Consider the following 19,722-nt stretch of genomic DNA (forward strand, 5'->3'; position numbering starts at 1 on the left):
GGACCTCAAAAGCGGGAGGTCTCTGCCTGTGTTTATCTGCTCCCCAGGGGTGGGACTTTGTGGAATGTTTAATCATTTGGAACTAATGCTGGCTTATTTATTTATTTTTGCATAGAAGAACTGGGGTGTAGGCTAAGGTGTGTGGTAGGGATAATGGTGGGGTGAAAGGATTCACTGGAGACAGAGTGGGGAGTACAACAGGCAGATTTACTGAAATATACTGCTAAGGGGAGCAGCAGGTGAGACAGGACAGGTCTGCTGCACTATGTGGGTGTAGCTCCCTGGCCAGGGATCAAACTCAGGCCACAGAGGTGCTAGCACTGAGACTTAACACCTAGGCCACCAGGGAGGACCCCAATGAGGTTTGTAGCTGTAAACCTGGGTGCTATTAGCCTCACCATTTACATAAGGGAAGATTGGATACATATACAATTCCTATGGCCCTTGAGGGAAGTGGGCTCTTCAGAAGATGGGAAAGTGAGTGGCAGAGTTTGTGCTGCAGCATCTGGAAAATAATTCTGCTTCTCCATGTTGAAGATGTATGTTTACTGACACTGAATTTGGCCCAGGAAAGGGGGAGGAAGAGTGGGTGTTTGTAAACTTTCACTTTCCTCTAAACAGACATGCATGGATTGGTATGTAAGTTCTTCCAAAATGCTGAGTCCAATCAATGTAGAAAGGACAATACTGAAGCAAGCAATTGAGCTTTCCTGACCTGGCAAAAATTCCCATCTTGAGCTCTATGGCCTCACTAAGGACTTTGTGAGTCAAAGGAGAATATTCTGAGATGAGTTCCACCTGCTTCTGCCTGGGTGGCCACCTTGACACTAAAAAAGTTTTACATCCATGGCCATTTAATTAGGGATCTTAATTGAACCTTGTAGTAAGTGTGGGGTATATGAGAAATGTGAACTCTCCCTACTCATTGTGACCCATCTGAACAGCTACAATTTCCTGTGGATTCAAAACAATGGGATCTCACATGTGATTTCTAAGTAACTCATGTAGATTCTTACTGCAAAGTGCTGTATAAGATTTTCTAGTGCAACCCTTCAGCCTTGATTCTCATCAGTTATTATTTTGAAGCTACTTAATTTTTTCTATTTTGAGAAAATTGTAGACTTGCACACAATTATAAGAACATCTTGCATAACTTCAGCACAACATCACACCCAATAAATTAATATTCATGCAAGCCACCTGCATTATTCAGATTTTATCAGTTTTACAAGCATTTTTTGGGGAGTGTGTGTGTATGTGTGTGTGGTGTGTGTGTGTGTGTGTGTCTTATTGTAGGGTAAGCTTTCCTATCTGGTAGGATAACTCATTTCATTTTTTTCCAGTTATTTTAGTGACTTTTGTGCCTGTGCCTTTGCACATAAACCTTATGTGCATGACTATGAAAGATATTGTGGAGATTTTGATAGAATTGCAGCAGAAATATAGATTAATTTTAAGAGAATGGACATTATTACTATTTGAATCTTCCAGGCTGTGAATTTGGGGAATCTGTTTCTCTAACGATTTAGGTCTTTGATTTCTTTTATCAGCATTTTGTGATTTTTAGGATACAGTGCCTTGTATGTGCTTCATATTCATGCCTAAGTATTTCACTTCCTTTAGAGCACTTTTAAGTGGAACTATTTTTATTTCATTTTACTTTTTCAGTCATTTCTTTTTTAAATTGAGGTGACATTAGCTTACCTTACTGTTGGTATATTGGAAATATAGGATCCCTTCCCTCAGGCATTTCCACCTTCGTACATGTCATGTGGTCCCCTCTCTCCCCACAAACAAACAATGTAGGGCTCAGAACAGACCTCAAACAGTGTCATAATAGTTGATCTTTGTTTGATGATCAGCCTCCTTGTCTGAAGGAGCTGGAGTCAAGGCGCCTGTCCAGTGAGGCTGGTCACCAGGGAGAGCTGTAGCTTCATCAAGAACTTTGTTCTCATATTGTTTGACTCAATATCTGACCTGAGTGGCCTTCAGCTAGTTCTTTACTTCACTGAGGTTTAACTTCCTCTTCCTGTAAAATGGAAATAACCATGTTTCTTTTATAAACAATGTTAAGAAGATATAATTAAGTGAAATGAGAGAATGTATGTGAAAGTCTGGCACATAGTAAATGATTCAGAAATATTTCCTTCCTTTCTTTTCCCATTTCCTTTTATTCTTCTCTCACTCTTATTTTCTTTCTTTCCCCTCCCTTCTCATGGCTTCTGACTCTTGCCATCTGACCAGTCCCTTAAGGGAGTAGGTACCATTTGTCTTCATGTAAGGAGGGTTGCTATTCTAACTCCAGCTTGACCAGGTGAATTGGAGACTGACTCCCCTGTACCCAGTCAGTCCCCTAGAACACCCCCTGTTCCTTCACCTGACATCATTCTGCTGGACGATGTAATGAGGAGACGGAATAAGTATCGAGATCTGTTTTTTCTATTTATATTCTTCACGCTAATCAGTTTGTGAGTTTCTATGTATGATGAGCCACATTTCTGTGTTGTCATGTAAGGAATGTGGCGCATGGTAGTTAACTGCATGGCTGAGGAGGAGTAATTCTAGCAGGCAACTGAAGCCTCTCAAGCCTTGTTTGATTGGGGTGTGCGCCTCAACTAAATACAGAATAATAGAGAAGCAAGGTCATACTTTGACAGAGAGACTGCCCTAAAGTTCTTTGACTGAGTTCAGCATTAATAGACTCAGATTAGAGGGATGCGTTGGAGCTAGTCATTTTTCTGGAAGAATCCTCTTGGCATCAGTGATGACTCTATGGGGAGGTCCCGAAGAAAATGGACAAGGGAAAGGAATTTCTTCTTTAGAAATTAAAATTTAACTGGAGTCCCTCTGGAGCTGACTAGCCCTTTTTGTGTCCCCATTTGGCAAGTGCTCATCTAGTTAATGTGGAATCAGCCCTCTCTTCCCATCCCCACACTGCGAGCCCCATGGAAGACTCTTGAGCTGCCCTGGGCCTCAAAAACCCTTGGGTATCTGCTGCATCTGATTGTTGCCAGATGGTTAATTTCCTAACTGTCTAGAATCCTGGCAAGATGATGTCATCCTTTTCCCTTGACCCACAGATGGAAATCAGGGGCAGGGAAGCATGCACTACAACCCCAGATTTGCAGGATGCTTCCTAAAAAGAAGATGCTTTCTGTTAAAATTATTTCCATTTTGCACTAGAAATAAAATGTCCCCTTGGACTCTATCAGTTTAGGAAGGAGAGACCTACTAAAGACAGAACTTTCAAAAAGTGTTGGTCTTGCCAATATATTTAAAGTTTTACTTCAAGGGCTGCTTGTCTTAATGATAATTTTTGTCCTGCATTCTGCCCTTCAGTTTCTTTAGTGGAAATCATAGAGTGACAGTGTGTAGAGCAGGCGGACAGCCCAGAGGGCTTTGGTGGCTTCTGCAAAGTTTCTGAGCTTCTCTCACTTGAAAGCTTCAGGGGACAGTGTGAGGGGCCTCAGTGAGCTTACCCGTGCCCACCTCTTCCTCTTCTTTCTCCAGCAAGGACTGAAAATAGTTCATCATGCAGAGAAGACACTGTCCAGCTTCTGCAAGTGGCAGAAGAGCATCAACCCCAAGAGTGACCTCAACCCCGCCCACCATGATGTGGCCGTCCTTATCACCAGGTACCCCAGAGGCTGTGTGGATGCTGAGGGCTGCAAGTTGGGGAGGCCAGGCAGGCGAAAGTGTTGCCACACATTCACACTCTGTGATTCTTGCTCCTCTCTGCTGCTCAGTCATCTCTGCTGCTCATTTTCAAAGGCACCTTGTATAACCTGGACCACTCCTGATTCCCACACCATGGGCCATTGGAAAACTCGCTGATGCATCGAGTGCTCCATGATAACAAACTGTCTGCTGGCAAAGTGCAGGCCTCTTTCCTGTCTCTGTGATGACTTCGTCTTTAAACTTGACTTCTTTGTGTAGCTCTGTAAACAATCAGGAACCTCGTTTGCAGAGCCTCATTAGAGACTCTTAATCAGTCAGATATTCAATCCTTTATTTACTTACTTATTTTCATCCAGTTTAGAATGGATGAACTGCATCTATGGAAATACAGATGTAACTGCATCTATGGAAATCAGTCCTCTTCTAACCCACCCCTACTGAGGTGGAAGCAGAATGTGGGGAGCAGAGCCCCCCTGTGCAGGCAGACTGATGTGGCTTTATCTTCCTCTCTTTTATCCTCAAGAAGGTAGACCCTGTGTTTCTAATGAAATCCATCAATACTTACAGGACTCTTGATATCCATGAAAGGCTGGTGAATTTTCCTCACTTTCAGCCCAGGCTCAACCCAGGGCCTTTTAGCCCAAGCTCCTAGAAGACTGTTTACTCATTGACTTAATATTTATTTTTTGAGCACCTATGATACCAGATTCTATTTTAATCTGGACAAATGACAAGATTGTGTTCTATGGGGGAAATAATTTCTCATTGGGTGCCCTTATGCTGATTCAGACTTCTAGAAAATCCAGGCGTGTAGAGTAGAAGCAACCCCTTGGCCTGCCTTTCAGCCAGTGTGCCTGGGTGGGCAGGCTCCCCTTAAGCATTTTAGCCTGTCATTTGTCACTTTCATAGGATCATTTTAGTGCATAAGATGAAAAGGGTGATAATCAGCCCCCATCTATTCAAAGGTCTCTTCAGACGGTCTCCAATTGCAATCATCAGAGTCACTCTTTCGACTTTAAGCATTAAAATTTTCATTAAACATGAACATTGTGGCATAAACCTACTCTCTTAGGTTCATGAGGACCTGTTTCACCTTGGGTTGATCAGTAGCTCCCCTGGGGAATGTCGGTATAGGGGTGCGATGTAAGCACAAGGGCTCTGGGGAGGCAGAAAGAGACGAAGGCCCCCTGAGAACCTGGGAAAGAGGCCAGGAAGATGCAGTCCAGGCAGGACCTACCTGTGGGGAAGACCCTGGTTTCTGGAACAGCATTGGCCCCTGGCAGCTCTGTCTCAGCTCTATGTTTTCTTTCCCAGAAAACAGAAAAGCAGCTCCTCTCATTCTCACATGAAGAAATGAGTGAGTTAGTGATAGCTGGTGTTTGGGGAGTGTTTGATGAGGGCCACAGGCTGTGATACACCCATTAGGACAACCATCATTCCATTTTACCTCGTGACAACTCTGGTTGTTGGGGAAACTGAGGGTTGGTTTCGTGCTTTGCCCAAAATCTCATTGTTGTTAACAGGTACTTAAGCTGAGATTTAAGCCCATATTTTAACTCTACTGCATTAGAATATAAAGGATCTTCTCTCCTTTCTTCCTTGTGATGATCATTTTTTCTTCCTTACTGCAGAAGTCTGGCTTCAAATTATGATGAACCTCACCAACTCCCAGATAGTGGAGAGACTTTCAAGTGCTAAAGTAGGATTTATCAGCCTTGACACTGTTAACATTTTGAGCTAGATATTTGTTCATAGTGAGGAAGTGTCCTGTGCAGTGTAGGATGACCAGAAGCATCCCTGATCTCTCCTCATCAGAGGCCAGTAGTACCTCCTCCAAGTTGCGACAGTCAAAACTTTCTCCAGGGGCCTCCCTGGTAGCACAGGGGTTAAAGACAGTTGCTGTCAAGCTACTGCCAGCCACTACAGCATGAGTTCAATCCCTGGTCAGCCAGGAAGCAGACCCACATGGCACAGCAGACCTCTCCTCTCTCCCTTGCTGGCCATCTCATCAGTGTATTTCAGTCAATCTGTCTGTTCTTCTCCCCACTCTCTCTGGTGAATCCTCTCACCTGCCACACCTCTGGCCTGTACCCCAGTTCTTGTATGCATAAATAAATAAATCTTTAAAAAAAAAAACCTTTCTGCAGACATTGCCACATGTGCCTTTAGACAAGTGGGGAGCAAAATCAACCTTGTTGAGAACCTCTGGTCTGTAGAGATAGGTAGGATCAGGAAAGGAGGGAGGAATTAAAATGAACTTGCCTCTGGAAGGCTATGCCGAGATCCATCTTAGCAGAGCCACCTAGAGAGTTGCATTTAGTGGAAGGTGGATTTGGCCGCACATACCACAAGGAATGGCACTTGTGGCTGCATTTTTCTTTACTTGTATCCCCAGTGCATGGCTGTGGTAGAGCTCATCCCCTTTGGGGAGCTTAAATTACTTGCCTGCAAAAAGCCATATTCCTACCATTCTTTTGTATCCCCTTTTTTCCACTTTAGTTTTGGATACTGCTAGTTACTCAACAAACAACTGTTTAATGAATGAAAAGTTAGCGGATTATCAGGATAAAAAGGTAGTGGATTAGCAACAAGAGCCCATCATCTCTTCCCAGCAGCTCCATGCAGACAGACGTAGGCTTTTTTTAATGAAATAGTAGCAAGAACATTTTGCAGGAATGATGGTCTGGGTCCTGCAGACCCAGAACCTACTGACAATGATTGGGCTGTGTGGGTCAGCCATGCTCTCTGACCAGAGTAACAGCTGCTGAATGACTAACAGCTGCCGTGAGTGGGGTGGGATGGAGCTGCACCCTCATCGCGTGGCCCAGCCATTGCCTCTGAAGAACTGAGGGCTTGCAGGGTCCTCAAAGCCTGGATCTTTCCTTGGCCCAGTGGACACAAAAAGTAGATAGACCCTTTGTCTCCAGAAAGGCATCTACACAAACCCCATGAGTTGAAGGCCTGCAACTAACTAAAGCTTGGAATTTGCCAGCATTTGTAACAATCATTCTTGGCAGAGAGCACTCCTTGCATTGAAGGAGACCCGTGACTAATGAACAACTCTTTCATTGATCGAAATAATTCCTACCAGGATATGGGGGCACATTTTTACATTAAAAGGTGGTAGCTGGAAGTCTTTCCCTTTCTTTTTGCACAGTAGGAAAATAGTGAGGTGCTGGTAAAAGTGAAAACTCTGTGTGTGTGTGTGTGTGTGTATGTGTGTTCATGCACCCTCATAGACAGTATTGTTAGGATAATGAGGCTGAAATAAAATTGATTGATATATGAATGGGTTGATAAGACCATTGCCTTTTTCTTGAGTTAGAAAAAGTTCTCAGATGAATTGTGAACACAGATCTCAGAAAGACCAAACAGGGTTTCAAATTCGAGAAACTTTCATCACTGCCAGTTGTCTCCTCTCTGTTTAAAAGCTCAAATTAAATTGCATTTTCAATAATCTCCCTCTCTTTTTGGCCAAATAATATAATTTGGCCTCCTGAGATTGAGAGCAAAAGCAGCTCAAAAATAAGGCATTTGCTCTATTTCCCCATATTTATTAGGCATCAGTGAGAGTCAGTAATCAAGAGGTTAACATTGAAGAATCTTGGTGAATTAGAAAATGCTCCCTACATTCCTAATAAATAAGTAAATGTGATCATTTTTCATAGACCATATTGAATATGAAGCAATATCCAGATTTTTTTCCAGGAGAGTTTTTCCAGATGTTTCTTTGGGCGCCAATGCATCTCTTCTCCGCTTTCAGAAAGGACATCTGTGCTGGTGTCAACCGCCCCTGCGAGACCCTGGGGCTGTCACACCTCTCAGGGATGTGCCAGCCTCACCGGAGCTGCAACATCAATGAAGACTCTGGCCTCCCTCTGGCTTTCACAATTGCCCACGAGCTGGGACACAGGTAAGCAGAGATTCCTCTATGCTTATGCCTCAGTGGGCAGAGGGACAGAAAGCACCATAAGCTGGGGTCAGGAACACTGGACAATATTGTGGCTTGAGACTCACCTTCCTGGCCCCCGCTTCCTCCTCTGTAAAGTGGGGCAGTCACACATGAAATTTCATTGGCATCTCTTCTTTTTTATTTTTAAAGATTTATTTATACCATAATTGGGGTACAGGCCAGATGCACGGGAGGGTGAGAGGATTCACCAGAGACAGAGCGGGGAACAGAACAGGCAGACTGACAAAATACACTGCTGAGGGGAGCAGCGGGCGAGACAGGAGAGGTCTGCTGCGCTATGTGGGATTCTCCCTGGCCGGCCAGGATCAAACCCGCACTGCAAAGGCTGCGGACAGCTTCACAGTGCGGCACTCAACTGCCTGCGCCACCAAGGAGGCCTTCATTGGCTCCTCTTCTTTGACCACTTGTTCATTACCGTTCTCTGAATTAGCATGGGCTGAGCACAGCCCTGGAGATAAGTTTTAATTTAGCTGATTAATTCAGGAGTAATAATACCTATTTTGTGATTTATCTAGAAACCATTGCTTAATGATCGTGGAATACTTCATAAGCTAGGTAGCAGGGGATTTGCAATTGGGGAATAGTCTGGGAAATATCTGTTAGGTAAAAAGCTTTCATTGAATTTAAAACACGTTCTTTGTGAGTGGGTGGTAAGAGCTTTGTAGATTAATCATCTGACTCCCTGTGACTTTCGTATCCATGAGGTATGTGACCAGAGTCCGTAAGCTGATAATGCCATGATGCATAAAAATAGATACAAGAAAATCTCTAGATCCCCAAAGACTATTCTCTGATAGAGTTGCTAATGTTGCTTAGGAGATTTTATTAACCTCGGATATGAGTGTCCGAGTTAGAAGGGTTGAATTTCACTGGCAGAGTAAAAAGGTCCTACTTTCCTCTGTTCAGATACGGAAATCTGAACAACATCTCTTGGTTGCAAGAGTCCAATAAGCAGACTTCAGTGGAGAGAGTTCTTGGGGAGCAGCAGGGGGTTCAGAAGGCATCTTGGGGTACTCCTGAGGACATGGCTTTTAAATAGACATTTTTGAGTCTGCTGCTTTCCCAGGCACCCCTTTGCTTTTTAGGCACACAGTTAAGCTTTTTGTTTTTTAAAAGATTTATTTATTTATGCATACAAGAGCTGGGGGGCAGGCCAAAGGTGTGGGATGGAGGGTGTTGAGAGGATTCACCAGAGACAGAGTGGGAAGCAGAACAGGCAGACCTTCTGAAATACTCTGCTGAGGGCAGCAGCGGGTGAGAAAGGAGAGGTCTGCTGTGCCATGTGAGTTGCTCCCTGCTGGGGGATCAAACTGGCACTGCAATGGCTGCAGATTGCTTCTTTGCAGTTCTGAGACTTAACCCCTTGTGCCACCAGGGAGGCCCCAGTTAAGCTCTTTAGGACTTTTCAAGGCTGCTGCACCTGGTCAGCCCTGGCAGTGGAAAGTCAGAGAGCAGAGACATGACAGAGAGGGAACGCTAAATTCGGAGCACGGAGATCTGCAGAAGATCTAGTTTTTCCACTAACTGTGACTTTTAATAAGTTTCAAACTCTAAACTTCACCTGGGAAAGGAAAATAAGCAACACAGTGATAAAAATAACAGTAATTAACAGTGATTAAAAATAACAGTAATTCTATCACTCATGGTACCTTTCTCCTGTGCCAGGCACCTTGCTAACTCTCTCCCATCCGTCCCGTTCACCCTAGCACCATGGAAACGTTTCCACTTTCCAGGAGAGGAAAATGAAGATGAGAAAGTGTCAGCACCTCATAGATTAAGTGACAGAACTGGAATTCCAGTTCAGATAATCTGTCTTGAGAAACCCCGCTCTTCACCCCTGAATGATGACTTCTCCTTAATGTCTCTGATGTTGAAGGAGCAACATGAAAAAGAAACCCATTCCTCAAGGCTTGTGGCTTTGCCACTTTCCCATAGGCATCCCCTTCTTTGTTTTCCCTCCAGTTATGATGGAAAGGGAAGGAAGGTTTTGACTTCTGTGCTTTGTTACTGCAGCTGGAGAGAGCAGGGAGCTTGGGGATTGTTCTGACAGGATGCAAGAAAGCCAAACGGAGCTCTCTTAGCTTTCTGTCCAACAGAAATTCTTGACTTCTCCACACAGCCCCTGCTGATGCATATCCGAGGCACAGGCATGCCTGCAATGTCCCCAGTGCTTTTTTTTTTTAAATAGAGGCATGTTTTATTTATTTATTTATTTGTTTGTTTGCTTGTTTTGTTTTATACATGCACTGGGTACAGTCAGAAGCACGGGAGGGTGAGAGAATTCACCAGAGCCAGAGCGGGGAGCAGAGCAGGCAGAAGGACCGAAGGACACTGCTGAGGGGAGCAGCGGGCGGCAGGAGAGGTCTGCGCGCCATGTGGGACCCTCCTCTGGTGGCCGGGGCGCAGCCTGGGATCAAACCGGCACTGCAGAGGCTGTGGGCAGCTTCGCAACCCAGCGCTCAACCGCTGCGCCACCGGGGAGGCCCCCCAGTGCTTTTTAATCCAAAATTAGCTACCCCTCTCCAACTTCACAGACCCACTTTGTAAAGAGAAGCCTTAGGTGTAGAAGTTATTCTCTGCGTCTCACCTGTGGGTATTTTCACCTTGGAGAAACTGGTTTCCTCCCTGTCTCCAGCCTGCCCCCTTGATATTCATGTGCTTTGTGCCTCCCGCCAGCTTCGGCATCCAGCATGATGGGAAAGAGAATGACTGTGAGCCCGTGGACAGGCACCCCTACATCATGTCCCGCCAGCTCCAGTACAACCCCACGCCGCTGACGTGGTCCAAGTGCAGCAAAGAGTACATCACCCGCTTCCTGGAGTAAGTCAGCGCCTCGGGCCAGCCTCGCTGGGTCTCTGTGAACTGGAGGGCCCTTCGAGTTGTACACAGAGGCCCTGAAGCCTCGAAGGGGCTCGGTTGCTCCCACCGGCCACAGTGTGAGGGTGGTGTCAGAAGGAGTGGATCTCACTTCTGCTCTGACCCAGAGACCTAGGTGGATTCTACCCCCCAGACACAATCAGGTGAGCGTCCACACCGTCTGCTTGTTCCTGCCTTAAAGTGGCTCTTTATGACCTTTATGATGGGGAGTTAAGTTCTTGGGGACTGGCAGGAACAACCAGGACAAACCATAAGTGGCCACCAAAACCCCATGGAGGAGAGAGTAAGATGGTAATTGTCTCATGGAGGGGGATGTGATTTGCAGTTCCTTTCAGATAACCCTCAACTTGGGCCTGGAGGGCTCTCTGCCTTATAGAAATAAAGTTGTCTTGAAGGACAAAAAGACAACTAGAGGGACAGAGTTTCTGTGGAATAAAATGCCAAAGATGAAGGAACTCATAAGCAGCTGCTCTCACTTCTACTATCTTGTTTTCAGCCGAGGCTTGGGGTTCTGTCTTGATGACATACCCAAAAAGAAAGGCTTGAAGTCCAAGGTCATTGCTCCTGGAGTGATCTATGATGTTCATCACCAGTGCCAGTTGCAGTATGGCCCCAATGCCACCTTCTGCCAGGAGGTAGAAGTAAGTATTGGGGAGCTCAGTGCCTCTGGTGGGAATGTAAGACTTGAGGTCTCCAGCATGCTGAAGGATGGGCCAGGGGCATGTTTGGAAATCTAAAGATCTACACCTATAAATGGAAAATTTCTATTATAAGGCAGAAGGATTGATGTTTATACTTCTCAGGACCTCACAGATTATTAAGTGACAGAACTGGAATTCCAGTTCAGATAATCTGTCTTGAGAAACCCTGCTCTGCCTCCTTGGTCTTCTGTAGAGCCAGCAGTGCTTTGCAACTGGGTAGGGGTGAGAAAAGTTCTATAGTGATTTTCAGGAGTTGGAGTGATTCATGCTTGCACACTGTATACCAGCTCAACCCTAAGATTGCTCCCTTTCCTCAGTTTTCCATCTGGTTGGAGAACACTGCCAGATCCTGGGGTAGGAGTAAGATTTGTGCCCATTTCGTTTTTCTCCTTTATTTTCTATATCCAAATGGTACAGCAAGTCCTGGCATCTAAATAGTTTGTGACTGTCCAGTCTCCATTCTTGCTGCCATTTGTCTGGATTCAGTCTCTAGTCATCTCCCTTTGCTATTATAATTACAGTGATTCCTGCCTAGTCTCTCTCCCATTCATACTGTCACTCAAGGTATTTAAAAAAATCCACAAATCCAACCACAGCTCTGCTCTGCTCTCAGGATCCCAACAGAATACAGGATGAAGCTCTGGATCATTTGTGATCTAGATCTTGCCTGGTCTCTGAAATCATCCCTCTTAGCACAAAAATGTTGGTATTAATGCAACTATACAGACAAGGCAAGTCTCATTGAACATCCTGCCAGGTTCTGTGCTGTGCCCTGAAAAAGGTGAAAAAAAAAAAGTGTTCTCAAAACTTAATACGACAAACCCTTTAGCCTTGAGAAGCTCATGTTCTGGTGAAGGAGGAGGAAGATAGAAAAATTCTAGTATAGTGAGATAAATACATAAAGAGACAGAGAAAGAACTTTTTGGAAGAAGTAATATCTGGCCTAAAACAAACAAAATTGAAAAAAAGATAAAATTGGTGTAAAAATCCTTCACTTCTCACTGATCACCAAATTCTGCTAATCCTGCTTCCTAACTATCTCTAAAATCCACCTACTTCCAGATGACTGAGTAGCCCCCTGCCCTGCAGACACAACCAGGTATGTGAAAGCAGTTGAGCCAGATGACATATAACATCCTGGCAACCTTCCTTTGTTCCTGCTGCAGGAAGAGAAATGAGAGGACAAATCCAATTCACTCCCCGAAAAAACAAAATGACTACTTTAAGTAACAGGTAAATGAATTGAGTCGTTCTGGATGGATTAGTTTCCACTTCCTTCATGGAGCAAGCTCGTGTTATAACCACCCCAGGTGTCTGTAATCGGATCGCCTTCTATCCACAGTGTGGGCTGAATTTGATGACTGGTGTCACCAGTTACCCTCCCCAAGGCCAGTGAGTCCTGGACATGGCACCGCACACATAGAAATGAGTCTTTACTCTTGGGCTTCTCTCTCCCATTTTATCAGGAGTGTTTTATCTCCCATTTTCTTTTTGGCTCTTATGGTTGACAGACCACTGATTGCGACAAAGTCCAAATGAATCTTGAACTAAGAGTTCTCCAGTGAATCCTTTTCTTCACTCTTACTCACTAACAGCCACAGCGTTCATTGTGCATATATTTTTACCATCATTGTGGAAATGCTGTTTTGCAGAATTTGAAAACACGGGAAAGTACAATCTCACATTTGCTTTCCAGAATGTTTGCCAGACCCTGTGGTGCTCAGTGAAAGGCTTTTGTCGCTCTAAGCTGGATGCTGCTGCTGACGGGACACGATGTGGTGAGAAGAAGGTGATGTATCAGGCTGAGGAATGAAGCAGGGTGGGCAGTGTGCACAGAACTCTCAGGAAGAGCTGGGGAGAAGGTCCTGGAGAGCAGTTGGGTGAATGGAGATCGCACTGTCAGACCAGCAGGGGAAAGACTCTCCTTCCACTTCACCTTTCCGACCTTCACTGTGGTCCTCCCTGGTGGCCTTGGGGTAAAGTCTCAGTGCTGTTGTAACAGGGTGTACACTGTCACCCCCATGGCTTGAATTCGATCCCCCTCCAGGGAGCTGACCCACATGGCACAGCAGACCTCTCTTGTCTGGCCCGCTGCTCCCCTCAGCAGTGTATTTCAGTAGATCCGCCTGTTGTGTTCCCCACTCTGTCTCTGGTGACTCCTCTCATACCTCAGCACCTCTGGCCTACACCCCAATTCTTCCATGCAAAAATAAATAAAATCTTCACCCTTCACTGCAAATAAGTAGTTAAGGGGGGAGGGCTGGGGCCCAATTCCACATTTCACTTGTAAAACATCTGTCCCATCATCCCTCGATGAACATCTGTAGAGTTCGTGGCCTACAGCACCTGCTGAACTTTCTACCCACCTTCACTTGCCTTCCTCCGCTCCATATTAAGGCAGGAAGGTGTGCCAGTGGCTTCTTCTTTCCATAAATGCCAGATTTGGACCATTTGTACCTTCCTTGTCATCATCCGGTCTGATCGCATTTCTTGAAGTCCTACCCACTTTGCTGAGCAGAAAAGTCACACCCACAAGGACTCAAAGCCACTAGGTACCCTCAGACTCCCTGGAACAGGGTAATAGTGTCACTGGGCAAAACCTTCTGGGTTTTCGGGCTGAGGTTTTGGCATTTGGTGGTGTCTTTATGCATCTCTAGAGTGACATCAAAATACACTGAGGAAAAGGTCAGCAGATAAAACATGCACAAACGCCCCAGGACATGAGGCCGTTTCTAATAACCAAGTTGCATCTTCCTTTGTTGTCCTTTTTGTATGTTTAATCCTTAAGCTCCTGTTCATTGTTGAAGAATTACCCTGAAGGGAAGAGAGTGGTGGTGGTGTTTTTCCTGAGTTACTTGATAGACCACAACTAGAAACAATGGGTAGAGTTACAGGAAAGCAGAATTTTTTTTTTGATCTTGGAAAGAATTTCAAGTTTTTAACAATTGGGGCCTTTTGGCAATGAGTGGGCTTTTTGCCAGAGGATGAGTTATCTGTTGCAGACATTAAGCAATCACAGAGGCTTATTAAAGGAGTGTGATCACAGAGCCAGACTGTAAAATGTTCTACAAAGAGCCTGCACCAGAAAGTAAACCCACTGAGTTACTGAGGAACTCTCTTACTTAGCATGGCTTTTCATAACAACACTTTCTCAATGAAGGAAGTGGTGTGTTGATTTACATTCTGGCGTGCAATCTGCCAGCCACACTTTGGGTAACATTCCTGCTTTGGCTGCAACGAGGCACCATAAATTTCACTTGATTCCTGAAATTCTCTAGGGGCAACTCTAAGGGGAAATTATTTTATGAGCCTTTCTTCATTGTATATCTGACATGTGACTATAAGAAGCCTGCTAGCTCAGGAGAATTGGGTTTCAACTTATAGGATTCTTGACTCGGCTTGCGATGAGAAATGTCCTGATTGCTGCATTTCCTGTGCCTTCCCTTCCAGTGGTGTATGTCTGGCAAGTGCATCACAGTGGGGAAGAAACCAGAGAGCATTCCTGGAGGCTGGGGCCGCTGGTCCCCCTGGTCCCACTGTTCCAGGACCTGTGGGGCCGGAGTCCAGAGTGCAGAAAGACACTGCAACAACCCTGAGTAAGTCTAACCAGCTATAGTGCCCCACGGGAGCTGGGGACCAGTTTGGGGTAGTGTGACATCAGTGTTCTCAAGTCTCCCCAAGGAAACTAAGTAGATTCCCAAAGGCGAAAGGGAACCAGACAATCTATGCAGGAGTGACCCAAAAAAAGTGGTTCTGTTTTGTTTTATTTCATTTTGACTTGGTGCTAGATTCTCACTAGAGCTTGGATAAGTAGGCTGATTCCTTCTCTTAGAGAAATAAGCATTGTTCCTTTAAAAGTGGAATCATATGAGAAAACCTTGAGGAGATTATGCAATTAAATCCTTCCAGATAATCTCTATCAGCGAGAGATTAATTATACCCAAGTTTGCTGATAAGATTGTAGCTTTCTTTTCAATCATAATGAGTTTTATAAAAATATTTTTCTTCCCTTAGGTAACTAATAAAATAGCTAGGCACATTTTTTTGGAATAACTATTTTAATGTTTCAGATAAGGATTTTGTAGTTCTTTTTTTTTTTTTTTTGCTCATTATATACTATTTTATTTTATTTTTTTTAAATAATAAATTTTATTTTTATATTCCCCCATACAATTGCAAACCCCCCATTCTGACCCCAATCCCTCCCCTCCCACCCCCATCCCCCAAAAAGTGTCTCTGGTTCATAGTTTTTTGTTGATTTTGATTTTCACTTTCTTATAGTTATTCATTTTCCTGGTCCCTTATTTAAGTTTTCTAAATTCCTGCTATGAGTGAGACCATCCGGTATTTTTCTTTTTCTTTTTGGCTTATTTCGCTGAGCATGATCCCTTCCAGCGCCATCCATGTTGCTGCAAATTGCATGTGTTTATCTTTTTTGAATGCTGAGTAATATTCCATGGTGTATATGTACCACATCTTCTTGATCCAGTCATCTATTTTTGGGCATTTGGGCTGTTTCCAAAGCTTAGCTATTGTAAACAGTGCTGCTATAAACATAGGTGTGCAGGTGCTCTTTGGAATTGATGTTTCTGTGTCCTTTGGGTAAATACCTAGGAGTGGAATTGCTGGATCCTATGGAAGCTCTATGTTTAGTAGGTCCAGAAATCTCCAAAGAGCTCTCCATAGTGGTTGGACCAGTTTGCACTCCCACCAACAGTGCAGAAGAGTTCCTTTTTCTCCACAACCTCGCCAACATTTGCTGTTGCTAGTTTTTTTAATATGTGCCATTCTCACTGGTGTAAGATGGTATCTCATGGTAGTTTTGATTTGCATTTCCCTGATGACAAGTGATGTTGAACATTTTTTCATATGCCTGTTGGCCATTTGCATTTCCTCTTCAGAGAAGTTTCTTTTTAGCTCTTCTGCCCATTTTTTGACTGGATTATTTTCTTTGTTGTTGCTGAGTCTCATCAGCTCTTTGCAGATTTTTGTGATCAGCCCTTTAATCATTAGTGTTGTGTGCAAAAATGTTCTCCCAGTGGGTGGGGTTTCTCTTTGTTTTTGTTATTGTCTCTTTTGCTGTGCAGAAGCTCTTAAATTTGATGTAGTCCCAGCTGTTTATCTTTGCCTTCACTATCACTGCTTTGGGTGATGTGTCTGTAAAGATGTCTTTGTACTTAGAGTTTAATATTAGCTGATTAAGAATTCTGTTGAATTTATTTCACAAGTAACTTTCAATTTTTTCAAAACAATTACTTAATTTTTACTTATTTTAAATTTGTATAATGATATTATGTATGAATTCAATTTAAGTTCCCTGTTTCCAAATATATATTACTTTCTTAATTTCATGATTTCCTGATATACTAGTTTCTACGTATATATATTTTAAAATGTCCATAGGATCCCTTCTGCAAGTAGAAAGATGTATTAATTTTTTGCCTATATTTATATTAGTCTTTATTATAAAATAAGTCACATTTTAATAGGCAACTGACAGATATAGTTTTAATTCCCTCAGTATCTTAATTCCAAATTTTACTTCTTTTTATTAATAAATATATGATTAAATGTATAAGTGTGCCTGTATAGATATACAAATACGTAGGCTTTGTATATAATAAATTTCTCCTAAGAGCTAAAAATTGAACATCTATAGAGTTTAACACAATATACCTACTGTATAAAATTATCAACAATGGTAGTTAAAATAGTTACTATGATATCATAGTGCTTTATCATTCACCACATACATGTGTAGATTTGAGGAATTCGGACAACTTTTAAGACTTTACCTTTGATAAAGTTGTTTTTGTTTAAACATGGGTTTCTATGACTTCAAAAATTCAAAATGAGGATTTTCTTATAGAGGACCTTATTTTTAAAGAAAATCTTCATTTTATAATCTGTTTCCAGGTGATCAAAAATGTATTTCAAATGTAGAGATTAGGAACTACAGGTCATTTGCTCTGGGGCCTGTGGTCAGTGCTGTGTGTCAGCCACCTCCTGGCTGTTTCACTTCCTGGAGAGAATGGTCAGTGACCTTGATTGTCCGCAACACATTTTGTTGAGAATCTCAAGGACGATTCTCTAACTTGGGTTCAGGGGGAAAATGGTCTTAACTTCCATCTCAGAGGCCACAGTTTGTTATAGTTCCCATCAAGGTGAGTGAGTTCCCATCAAGGTCAGTTGCTGTTTGCTTAAATTTGTGGAGTAAAAGGCTAATGGAGCCAATCCAAGATTCAGCTCTGTGTTTAAGGTCACAGATTCAGGTTAGGGCATGACCAACTTGCATGACCTTGAAACTGTGTCCTTGATGTTGGTCAGCTGTTAGTAAGAACCCAGCAGAACTCAGTACAGGAAGGACTCTTAGTGATGGTTTTGGATGGAAATGAATGCGAGGGGTACCAAATCATCAACATGAATAGAAAACCAGCCTCATATATCAAGGACATGTCCTAGTACTGCCTACAGTCAACAGATGTGGTCTTGGGCAAAGTTTCTTTATAGCAACAAGCAAACTTTTTCAAGTCATATTAACAGAGGTGGAAAGGGAAGTATAGAAAATCTCACAGGCTGTCAAGTAGAACAAAGTACAGCAGAACACAGATACAACTTCAACTGAAACTGCCCTGCGCTGTCAGGACGTGAGGTTTCTGTCCCTTAAGCCACATGCTCAGGCAATTTAATACAGTTGATACGGGCTCTGGCTGTGGAGTAAGGAGTTTACATCTTGGCTCCTCCATTGCTGCTGGCCACTTTGGGAAGATGTTCTGGCTTTCTGTGCCTCTGTGATATGATTTCTGCTAGCCTGCTCTCTTGGCATTACTTCTGCCTGAAAAGCCACTTCCCATCCGTCCTTTAAGACCATTCTCCAGGACTGTGCCTTCCGTATTTCCTATTTGGCAGCCTGCTTCCACCTTTCATTGTCTTTTAGTTCAGGAATATGGAGTTGCTATCTTAAATTTTCTTTCATTTATTCTGATTATGTTTGTCCCGCCCTAGTGAAGGGAATATATTACAAGACCGCCAGTGGATGCCTGAAATTGTGGCTACCCAACCTTATATATGCAATGTTTTTTCCTATACATACATACCAATTATAAAGGTTAATTTTATAATTAAATTGTAATATAATTTGGTATAATTTAATTTTAATGTCTTATAAGCTAAATTAATTTTAGTAACACTAATTATTAAATTTAAGTTTAATTTAGACACAGGAACCAATTAACAGCTAGTAATGAAATAAAACAATTATAACGACCTACTGTGTCATTTAAGTTATGTGAATACAGTCTTTCCATCTCTAATATTCTCTCTTAATACCTTATCTATGTAATATTTTTGGCCCACAGTTATTGGTAATTGAAATTATGGCAAACAGAGCTACAAACAAGAGGGACAACTGTATTTCTTTCTCCCCGACAAGATAGTCACCTTCTAGAAACACCAGGTCTGGGCTGACCTTCTGAATTCTCTCCTCTTAGGACATGGTGTTGAGTATGTGGTAGTGAATAAATATCAGGGGACATTTTAAGCAAAGTGTTGGTCTTTAAGGAAGCCACAAGAATAGCCTGTCTGTTCCGTTCACAGACCAAAGTTCGGAGGGAAGTACTGCACAGGTGAAAGGAAGCGCTACCGCTTGTGCAGCGTGCACCCCTGTCGCCCCGACACCCCGACATTTCGACAAATGCAGTGCAGTGAGTTTGACACTGTTCCCTACAAGAATGAATTCTACCGCTGGTTTCCAGTGTTCAATCCAGGTAAGGAGCTGTGGCTGTATGTTTTGGGATTGCAGCCATTGACAGAGAGTTCTTATATGGCACAGGGTCTGCTGCCCTGCACTTTCAACCCAAAGAGAATCACAGCCTCTGGGCTTTCATACTCAGGGCTAAATACTGATCTGATTAAACTGATGAGTAAATGTGAAGGGCTGAGCATGTCCTAGTTTATGCTGAGCTCATGAGTCATCAAAGAGAATTTGATCAGACAGGAAGCCTCCCTCCAAACGACAGGGTGTGAAAAAAAGATGAAATCTGGCCATTTGCAACAACATGGATGGAACAGGAGGGGATGATCCTCAGTGAAATAAGTCAGATGGATAAAGCAAATGCCATGTGATTTCCCTCATCTGTGGAATATAGAGAAACCAAACAAAGGAGCAGACAAAAGTAAACTAAAACAAACTGTAGAATCTGACTACAGAATTGAGGCTCCCAAAGCGGGTTTGGCCAGTGGATGATGGTGGAGGATTATCCAGGCTTTGGTGATGGGTGTGGGGTGGTAACATACCTGTGATGAGGTGTGAGTCTGTATCTGTCAATCACACAGTGTTGTAAACCATCAATACCTTCATAAAAAATAATACAATTAGAAACCAAGACAGCTGAAGTGCAGCAAAGTAACAAACGGCACATGTTAGAAATTCAGTAATTTCTGATGAAAGTGTTTGTTGAAGAGCATGTGGAACGGACTGTAATTTTGGCAGAA

General features: G+C 43.2%; 1 protein-coding gene across 2 annotated transcripts in view; it reads left to right on the forward strand.

Annotated features, from left to right (window-relative positions):
- The window catches only part of ADAMTS12 (ADAM metallopeptidase with thrombospondin type 1 motif 12), a 181,202-nt gene that overhangs the window by 107,540 nt on the left and 53,940 nt on the right, over positions 1 to 19,722 (forward strand). For both annotated transcript variants that reach the window (XM_037530308.2, XM_037530310.2), the window contains exons 6-12: positions 3,511 to 3,635; positions 7,442 to 7,591; positions 10,328 to 10,471; positions 11,025 to 11,169; positions 12,926 to 13,018; positions 14,680 to 14,825; positions 18,826 to 18,995. In XM_037530308.2, the coding sequence (XP_037386205.1) occupies positions 3,511 to 3,635; positions 7,442 to 7,591; positions 10,328 to 10,471; positions 11,025 to 11,169; positions 12,926 to 13,018; positions 14,680 to 14,825; positions 18,826 to 18,995 (973 nt within the window). The remainder of the gene's footprint in view (positions 1 to 3,510; positions 3,636 to 7,441; positions 7,592 to 10,327; positions 10,472 to 11,024; positions 11,170 to 12,925; positions 13,019 to 14,679; positions 14,826 to 18,825; positions 18,996 to 19,722) is intronic.

The sequence above is a fragment of the Talpa occidentalis genome, unplaced genomic scaffold (assembly GCF_014898055.3).
Source record: "Talpa occidentalis isolate TD23 unplaced genomic scaffold, MPIMG_talOcc4v2.1 talOcc4.6, whole genome shotgun sequence".
Classification (NCBI taxonomy): Eukaryota; Metazoa; Chordata; class Mammalia; order Eulipotyphla; family Talpidae; genus Talpa; species Talpa occidentalis.